Source organism: Montipora capricornis, chromosome 2 (assembly GCF_036669925.1).
Source record: "Montipora capricornis isolate CH-2021 chromosome 2, ASM3666992v2, whole genome shotgun sequence".
Taxonomy (NCBI): Eukaryota; Metazoa; Cnidaria; class Anthozoa; order Scleractinia; family Acroporidae; genus Montipora; species Montipora capricornis.
The window spans coordinates 67,694,671-67,704,670 of NC_090884.1; the positions used below are offsets into that span (position 1 = coordinate 67,694,671).

A 10,000-nucleotide genomic window follows, 5' to 3' on the forward strand; every position below is an offset into this window, starting at 1 on the left:
CATCACTTTCCCCTAGATGCAACCCTCTGAGTTGTCCAATTGGTCAGTTTTGAACGTGAGTAATGGCAGACCTTGGAATCCAAAACTTACACTCAAAGTAAACAGCCTTTGGATAAAAATCAAAACTCAAATTTTGCCAGTCAGGGTATTACACAAACACAGGAAGTGATTTTTTTTAATCACATTAGCACTTTAAGACACACTTAAAATGAGGATGATGATGAGGTGGGGGACAGAAGGAACACTTTGTGATGTTTATCCCCTCCTTTTCTAGACAAGATGTTAAGTTAAGAAGTATCCCACATAACTTGTGCATCTAATTACAGTGTAATCCTGTACATATCTGATTTAGAGAGAATTAGCCTTACTGAAATTGTTTGAAGCATAATCCCAGATCAAACTCAATAGGCTTCTGTGTGCGCTTTTTGGGAATGTTTTCCTTTGGTTTTTTGCACCTTCTTCAGTTTTCTTTTTCTTCTTTTTCTTCTTCTTCTTTTCCATTGACTCGCCTTGCCTTGCTTCATTTTCTACCTCACTTACAGTGGCTTGTGGTGGAACCTTGAGAATTCCTGCCTGTGGTGTGTTGGATGGTTCACTTTCCCATGCATGAATGACCTACAAAAGTAAAAAGCACTTGATTAAAACTTGGGCAAACTAAGTGATTGCATTCATTCCTCATTCCTTGCAAAGCTCAAACAGTTACAAAGTGAGTGACTGCGTTTTTCATTAATCTGCGGAATTCTCATCTTCAAGCACTAAGCGCCAAACTGCACTTTGGCTTTCGTCAATCAAATTTCTGAAAAAAGCCTGGAAGATTGACTCCAACTCCGAAAGGTGAATTGGTGTTTTTGTTAATAATTATTGTTTCTGTTTAGTTCACAGCTCGAATACTATTATCATAATGATACCTTTTTAGAGGTTCTGCAGTAAAAAGATTTGTACAAATTCCAGGCTTTTTATCGGTGTTGAGTTTCAATGTATGAATGTACTGTGAGAACCAGAGGCTGATTGGTAGGTTATATCATGCATCAATTGAATTCAGCATGCATGGTTTCTGAGGTAGACTCACGGCTTGGCATTGGACGTTTGATGGATGAAGCCAAAACGCAGCTTGGCAATTGGCACTTGAAGATGAGATTCCGCAGAATTATGAAAACAAAAATAAGCAAGAAGGACTGGAAAGGCCTGGAGAGACATGCACATCCTGGTTTTCAAATAATAGAAAAATAGAAAATCACAATCACTCTTGCCACCCCCCCTCCCCACCAAAAAAAAAATATCTCACCTTGGAAAAAGGAAAGGTCAAAAGTTATTTGCACTTGAGTTGAATTTAAATTGCATACCCTAGGTTTCCGTAATATGACTGAACAATTATTGTGAATTTAGTAAGTCTGGTTTATTAATAAAATCGTCGCGCGTAAAAATAAGCGAATTGCGAAATTATTTTACAAAGATAAAACTAATTACATCATATTCAAAATGGACTGGGCCTTACAATAATAAGAGGATAAAATACAATAATTAGATAAAAAACCTAGAAATTAGAAATATATCAAGTTATATAGTGAATTCCATAAGTCCTAAATTACATGTCATGAGCGTAAAGGCACATTGCCCGGAAAAAGCTTCGTTTAAAGCATTCAGTTTTGCGACTTATAAGGGATGGTCTGTCTTTGTTTCAAAGGGAGCGGCCGCGAAGACAGGACTCGGGCTCATTTATCTTTGTAAATAATTTGCTACACAAACCCATTCTTCTTGTGTGAAGTGATACACACACGGTAGTAGCTAAGGCCTCTTGGTAGTGCAGTGCAGGAAAGATGATGCGCAGGGCCCGTTTCTGCACTCACTCGATGCTATCTGATAGTTTAATGGGGAGGGCATTTATGCCACACAGGACAACAGTATTCAAGGACAGACCTAACGAGTGCAAAATAAACCTTAAGTAGGTCGGCAGGTGGTACTCCACCGTGTTTGAGGACACAAAGAATTTGCAGCCTCTTTGATGCCTTAGCCACAACCTCATTAATGTGCAAATCCCATTTGAGATTACTTTGAATTGTAAGGCCCAATACTTTATGAGCATCGACTGACTCAAGGGCCTTAGTTTAGTGTCCATGGCCAGGGCTGATGGGAGATGGTCCATGACTCTACGAAAATGCAAAGTCATCTCCTTGCACTTTTTGGGGTTAAGAACCATAATTGTTTGTAGCAACCCAAGTGCTGATGCTGTCAAGTTCAGATTGCAAAATTGACACCCCGCGTGCACAATGATTCCAGACAACCACTGAATTGCATAATTTTCCACATGATTTCTGACAAAAACTATGATACAAGGCTTCTGAGCGCATGCGAAACAAACCTTTGGTTGTGGTATTGACCTCAATGCAGCACTGTATGACATTGGAACTGAAGGCCTTGGAGAGCTGCCACTGTTTGTACGCACACCCTTAACTTCCATTTCTATTGAGGGACTTTTAATTTTATTTTCACTTTCTTTTAAGTCAGGGAAATCCCCTCCCACTCTTATACTGTTTTGGTCTGTAAAAGATGAGTTGTTTACTTGAATCATTCCATGTTCCTGAGAATCAGAGAGCAAGTTAATGTTTGCTTTTGACACTGGACTTTTAAAACTTAATGCCGATGCTGCTGGTCCTGTTCTGCTGGCACTTAAGTTATTTAAATTGTTAGACTTCGTCAAAGCTTTGCCCTTCTTGTGCACAACATCATGACCAACCCCTTGGTTGCATTCTAATTCGTCACACTTCTGTATATGTTGTAAATCTACAGTAATCTCCTCAGGTTCAGGAGTTCTTTTCTTCAGAAATCCAGTGCTGTGATTCTTGACACCTATAAATGAGCCTGTCTTGCTCACAACTTGAGGGTCAAAATCCCTTTTTATTCTCCAGTTGTCATCCGTATCACTTTTCAGTTTCCTGTAACTACCATTTCTTTTTATTTGGTTTCGATCTGCAGAATGTAATCTTGCTGTGTCCCCACATTTTCCTTTGTCATGATATTTCTCTTCTTCCCTAGAATGATCATAAAACCTGTTTCCACTTTTCACACCATTCTTTCCATCGTTAATGTTGACAGCTCTTTTGCTTGTGCTGTCGTAAGACAGAAATTTCTTTTTGTCCTTCTGATTGAAACTTTCTGCAGCAAAATTCTTTGCCAAATATTTTTCTTTCATTGGCTGGTTGCTGGTCACATTTTTGTTCGGTGCTGGGCTTTTTAGCTTATCACTATAGCTCATAGTTAAGCTAGGTGCCACACACCTTTTGTTCATAGTGTCCTCATCAACAGCATTGATGCTTCCAGTATTAACATCAGATTTGAGACTCACAGTAGGCGTTTCATGATGAGGAGATACTGAGGACAAGTTTTGTTGCAAGCCAGATGAGACTCTCAATCCGACCCAATCATTGTTTTCTTCTGAACAAACTTTATTCAGTGATTTGTCTGATAGTACCTGGTTGGCAGTCAAGCTATGTCTGCTTAAATGATTCTTCTCTCCTTGTTCAGTACACTCACCAAGTTCCTTTTTCTTTTTTTGTCTCCTTTTCTGACTCTCCTTTGAAAAGCTCTTGTTGTTTGAAGAGTCATTTGCATCATTCTTTAAAACACTATGTTCCTTATTCTGTTCACTTGCATGTTTGCTTTGCTGTTGTACCCTTGGGTTAGACTGAGGAGGTGGTGGAGTTAATGATCCTGAAAAGTGAAATTCTGGGACTTCAGTTGGAAGGGTGAAGCTAGAACCCTGATCACCGTGGTGAGGTGATGACCCAGGAGGGGTCAACGATACCGAAGGCTGGAATTCTGGGACTAACGGTGACAGGCTAGATTTGAGTGTTATCCTGCTGGGAACAAACTCAGGAACCGCTGCCGATAGTTTGGTGGGAAGATGGAATTTCTGCAAAAAGGATATGCAATGAATAAAATACATAAATTAATATTGATGGCAAGAAGTAAAACACAAGATGAAGATTTGCAATGATAGACTTTTATAAGAAAAAATCAATTGGAGAGTCAGAGGACTAGGAGACAAATAAATAGTTATTACTCCTGATCACTATAGTATATCTTTGCTTCTACTGCATGTAAGGAGAATGGGGTATTAACAGTGTTGAGTTATTAGGCATCGTAGCAGTTTCTGTTGTTGAGTCTCCTGCTTTGGGTTTGTGTAGCAAGCCAATAACATTTTACCGAACAAGAGATTCTACGAATGTCGGTCGTTTCGCCAACGAGTCGTTTCACAAACGGTCAGTTTGCAAACGTGTTGGGTTGATTCACAAATGTCCGATAGTCTGAAAAGCCTTTTTGGGACGAGAATAAAGTTTGTATGTTTGTTTGTATAGTCAGTTCGCAAACCTCATATATTATGCATACTTTGTACTGTTTTGAAAGCTTAGTGATAAAAGCTTGTGTGTGAAACAATTAAATAGCCAACAAAAGATTCAGACCGAAATAAGAGTTTGAACAGACGAGCGCTGCCTTGTTTATTTGCGGAATGCTCCGATGGAATTTACTTCCCGCGAATTTGATTCCCATCTTAAATGCACTGTTAACCCTTTCACTCCTGTAAGGGCCACTGAGACTTAAAGATTTTGCTCTGTCTAACGCCAGACGATTTTACTCGTCAATGGAGAACCCCACAGGAGTGAAAGGGTTAAACTGCCAATTTTTACTGACTTGAAATTTAACGTTCAACATTGAAAATATTCTTTACCAATTTTATATGTTTTTTGTTTCATAGTTCAGTTAGGATCAATAAATTAGTATTCACATTTGTAATGACTTGCCAATAGTTGACAATCAATAAAACACTTTTTGTTGTGTTTTTAAAGGAGTGATTTTATTGGACAATACCAGTAGCTTTCAACATTTTGCCTGAGAGGAGCGCTTTCTTGAATGGACGCTCAGGTAACTTTTTTAACAAACTTCAGGCTCAGCTTATAGCCAAGAGTTTTCCTTAGTTTTTAGGGTCTCAGCTTATAGCTGGGATTGGCTTATCTGTGAATAAATGCGGTAAGTACAATCCACACCTTTATTCACACTGGGATTAATAATCCTCCTACTGTCGCTTATGCGGCAGTTAGCAATTTTAAGAAGGTGAGACTTTTTCACCTTCATATTAATGATACATGTATGTATCCTAAACAATGCAAAGAACTGAAAACCCCAACAATATTTACCAATCACATTACAGTAACTGCAATTTCAATCCATGCTGAAATTGAGCACTGCATTAAAAAGGGGTGTGATTATTCCACTTAACTTCTCGAATACTCTCATGACAACTTGGCATCAAAACAACCATCTATGTGTAGACAATAGGTCCTTGTATAATTCTTGTAAATTACATGCTCTGTTAATAAAATTATAGTTTTCTAGCCACTATTGTATTGTAAATAATCATGCAATTCAGCCTTATTAGGCTGCCATGTGATTTTAATCTATCTATCTATCTATCTATCTATCTATCTATCTATCTATCTATCTATATCTCTCTACCTAGGCTACCCCAAAAGCTTTGCCAAGGATATATTAACTGAAATAAAATTCTCAATGCGCAATACGGCTTTTAATAAAACAAACTAAAAACATCCAAGAAAATTATTCCTTTCATCACCACTTTCAATCCTGCTACACTGAATCTTACAAAGATCTTAAAATCCCCCAGTGGTTGCTTATCGGAAGGACAACAACCAGGAGTTATGTACGGTAAGGATCAAGTGACAGCATTACAACAACTTTCTGAAAATCTAAAGATCTAAACATGGTTGTGTGCTGAAGTAGTGTGTAGCTCGTAGATTTCTTCCGACACAAGTGACCCAAATATTCCTTGTCGATTGCGTTTTTCAGTTGTCAATAACAAATAGTTATGTTTTACTAGTAAGAGCCCCTTTATTATTTCCTACAAAAGCTAGGGGAAATTATGTAAAGAATGCCAACTCTTTGGTTGACCTTTGCTGTATGTTTACAACACAAAAAGTAGCTAGTACTTGACTTTACCGGCATTTTTAAAATTATAATCTTACTCGCTGAGGTTTGCGAACTAACTATCAGGCGTTTGAGAACTGACTATATCGGATGTTTGCAAATCGACCCAATACTTTTGCGAACCGACTGTTGGCGAAATGACTCACTGGTGATACCTGTTGGGAATACACTCATCGATGGCGTTACAAGCACAAAACAAAATGCAATAAAATCTTAAGAGAGAACGAAACCTTAACAAAGAACCTTGTCAGGTCTTGGTGAACCTATAAAATGACTTACTGTTCTCGGCCTACTACTGAGAACTGCACTTTGCTACAAGGTTATTGTATACAATGCTATGTTTTCTTTGTTTTGCATAACATGTGAGTTATGAGACTAGGAGACGAAACCATAAAATGAACGATGAATACACTGTGCGTATGTACCTTTCACAAAATTATTTGCACGTTCACTGTAGTACGACTACACCAGACTAAAATAAATAAACATCGCTTCCATTCCCATGCGTTTAGAAATAAATATCAAAGCGATCGTGATTAATTACTGTAAACTTTAATTAGACTTGAGCTATAAATTTAATTCGTTCTTCTGGCCCAGTTGCTCGAAAGGTGGATAGCGCTAACGAGTGGATGAATCGCTATCCACTGGATAACTTAATTTGTTTTTCTAGTGTTTATCCGGTATACGGCGTTATCCACCTTTTGAACAACCGAGGCCAGATCTCTCAATAACGTTGTTAACAATAGAATTTCATGCTTCCGAGGATAAGCCAGATGATCCTTACACGTGAAACCTCGCTCGTTCTCTCGAACTGAACGAGGATTTATCTTACCCCTGAATCCTTTTGTCCATTATTCATAGGGCCACTGACAAAATGTTGCAATAAATTCAAATGAAATTTGAATTGAGCCTAAGCTCAACCAAAACAAGCTAACGCTTGATTTCAGCTGCTTTTGAGCGGACTAACATCTGTAGATATTTTATGTAAATGTAACATAGTGTCCCCTTTATGCGCAACTCGTGCGCTGGGCAGCAAGCCCTTTCTCTTTTTAATTCACTTCACGCAATTATTTTAGGGAAATAAAGGTTTTTTGTTTTCTTTTTTGTCGCCCACAATTATTATTATTTTCATAGGGTATGGGAGTGTACACTAATGCACAAGTCTTTTCAAACCCTCGAACCCCCCCCCCCCCCCCACCAAACTCGGGCATGTGCGGGGCAGTCACTTTAATGATACCTGAAAGGTGGTGAAGTCCTCGTTCCCAACACCTTGGGGCAAAAGTGAAGAGTGAACTCCCCCGCCTCCTCCGAGAGGGCAAATTTAAAAATCTACAGTGGGATATTAGAAAATAATTAGGATAGTACGCGCACTCCCATTGGTCAATAGTTGTTAGATGAGAGTATGGAAAGATGGCTGTGACAATTGGCTGTGACATCACACGAATTTTGATTTATGGTCAGAAGCACGTTTTTATTGGCTGGTAGGAATATGGGTGTGTATCAAGAAAATCTGTTTTAATCAAGAATTTTCCTTCATTTGTTTTCTTCATAAACACGAGGGGGAGTTGGGAGAATTCTCGACAGTTATTCAAACCCACGGCAGCGTCTAGGGTTTGGATTACTGTCGAGAATTCTTCCAACTCCCCCTCGTGTTTAGAGAAGGCTAAACACGGACAAAAGTCCTCTATGCAACCAATTATGCAAACCCCATGACACTACTTAGTAGGGGTGGGACAGGAAAGACTTTTCAAAAAAAACGAGAAATGAACGCAGATTCCGACTGGGTTTGGCAACCCAGTAATTACGCGAGGAGCGTTCGAAACTAGACCAACCGGAAAATTTGTTGCCATGTAGCAAAAGCTACTGAGCACTACTGAAAACTTGACCCTACTTGTTTGTCCGGGCTATAATCTTTAAGTAAAGTAATTTCAAATTTCAAGAAATGTAAGCAAATGGGACCGCGACAGTCATCACCTTACACTCAGTGTCGGGCTCCAAATGCAGTTTCACGTCATCTATATGTAAATACTACAACTTCTACTATCGAGCTTTTTTTCTCCTTAAAATATGTTTTCTTTGTACTTATTACGAGTAAATAAAACCATTAAAAGTGCTCGTGTCTTTGCAACACTATGATAATGGATGGTAGAGGGGCAATTTCGGCTTCAAAATGAAGTTAAGGATGAAAAAAGGTGCCGCAGTCAGTATCAAATTTCACTTTAAAAATTGCAGACTTCATTGAGTTTTTCCAGTTTGTTTGAATTATTAAGGCATGCTTATTAAAAAAATTGAAAAAAAAAGCCATACCTAATTCCTGATTCTCCATCTCCAATGAATCGGGAATGTCGAAGGCATCCATTGTCACATCCATATCTTCGTAGCCGACCGTTGTGCTCTCGGCAATTGGCGTTGGAGCACAATACAGGCACTGCCAAGCAATGTCTAGCCCTGATTTCAACGCGTCTCGATATTGTTCTCTTGTTATGCCAGTCTGGCATCGCCGATGTTGCCACTTGTCACATCCTTTGCATAACAGAGCTTCTTGTCTTGAAGTGACTTCGTCGGTGCAAAATATACTGTAGTAGCTGTCCATAGTTGGAATGATTGGTTTACGGAATGACTTGAGCAAAAATCGCAGCCCTTTTATACTGCAATGCCAATCGCAGCAATGTGATTGGACGATATTCAAGTCATTAACTATCACTTTCTTTGCAATGTGCCGCACAAGCGGCCATAATTAATACTTATTGTTTTGACCTTTTCAATCGCAGTGTGTTTTGTTCAGATTATTTAGGTGTAGAACGATGTGGTCACTTAGTACCGTTGATAGTTATGCGCCGATCAACTCGAAACTTCAACATCCCCGCCGGGCAAAGCCCGGGCATTTGAATTTTTGAAGATTGGATCGTTCAAATTCCCGCCCCCTCGGGCCAACCCTACTTAAGAACAATCGTCGTCGGCTCCTGTGGTCCTGTTTTTAAAAAATTAAAAAAAGAAAAAGTTAGCTAAAAGTTAGGGGAGGGGGGAGGGGGGTGGTCAAAGTGGAAACTGAGAATTGTCGAATGTCAATTATGGCGTTTGAATTGCCAATTGTGGAAATGGCTTTTGCACTTAGTGGGTTTGAATTTAAAGTTTTAACTTTAGCAATCGACTTTCAGTTTAAAATTGTTACTTTTGGAAATCGATTTTTGAATTTGAGTTCTCACTTTTAATGGCCACTCTCGGCCACCGTACCCTAGATTGTTTAGGACTGCATGTATTTTAAATTGTTCAGTGTCGGTTATCTCTAACAGAAACTTACAGCATTCAGAGCTTTAACAATGAAACGGAGGGTGTGAAAACGTACCATATTGTATTCACTCTATAGTACGACAAAGACGAAGTACAAAAACAAATTCCTTTGCAGACAACTTTTTAAGATCTTTTTTTGTAAGCCAATCGCTCACAAATGCTATATCTCTTCCTTTAAGGGCCCACTGACGTATTTTTTGGGGTGCGTTGCTAAGGATGTAATGGTTAAGTAATTTGAGAGAATTTGGCATTATTTTGGTCAGTTTCCAACTTTTGTAAGCCAATGACCCTAAATATGATGTCATCATACCACGCCCATGGTCACGTGACCAATAAAAGAAAACTCTACAATTGTCTCCGTGCTACCAATTTGGGTATTTAATCGATGGTTTGATAATTTGTATTCGTTTTTGCATCCAGCCAAGCATGGTTTTCTTTTTATTTTGAAAAATGTTATTTTTAAAGACATAAACGATACTGAACTTAAAACTTTTTCAAAAAAGATGATTTTAAAAAATCAATGCTTAGCTGTATTCTGTATTTGGGGGTGAAATGTGCCATGTAAAAAAAATAATAATTCAATTTAAAACCGCCGGAAATTTAGCTTTTTTCGCAATCCGGAAGTCAGTTCGTTTACGCATTCGCAGTTGATCTGAGAACGAGCGTGAGGAAGGGCGAGGAAAAACCTTCGATGGAAACAACAGTTTGT

At 38.7% G+C, this 10,000-nt stretch overlaps 1 protein-coding gene across 1 annotated transcript in view; it reads right to left on the reverse strand.

Moving 5' to 3' along the window:
• Positions 1–6,973, reverse strand: part of LOC138037684 (uncharacterized) — an 8,336-nt gene extending 1,363 nt beyond the window's left edge. The window contains exons 1-3 of the mRNA XM_068883585.1: positions 6,833–6,973; positions 2,360–3,910; positions 369–615 (exon numbers count right to left, since the gene is read on the reverse strand). Coding sequence (XP_068739686.1) covers positions 369–615; positions 2,360–3,910; positions 6,833–6,859 — 1,825 coding nt within the window. The 5' untranslated portion in view covers positions 6,860–6,973. The remainder of the gene's footprint in view (positions 1–368; positions 616–2,359; positions 3,911–6,832) is intronic.
• Positions 6,974–10,000: the final 3,027 nt, after the last annotated feature.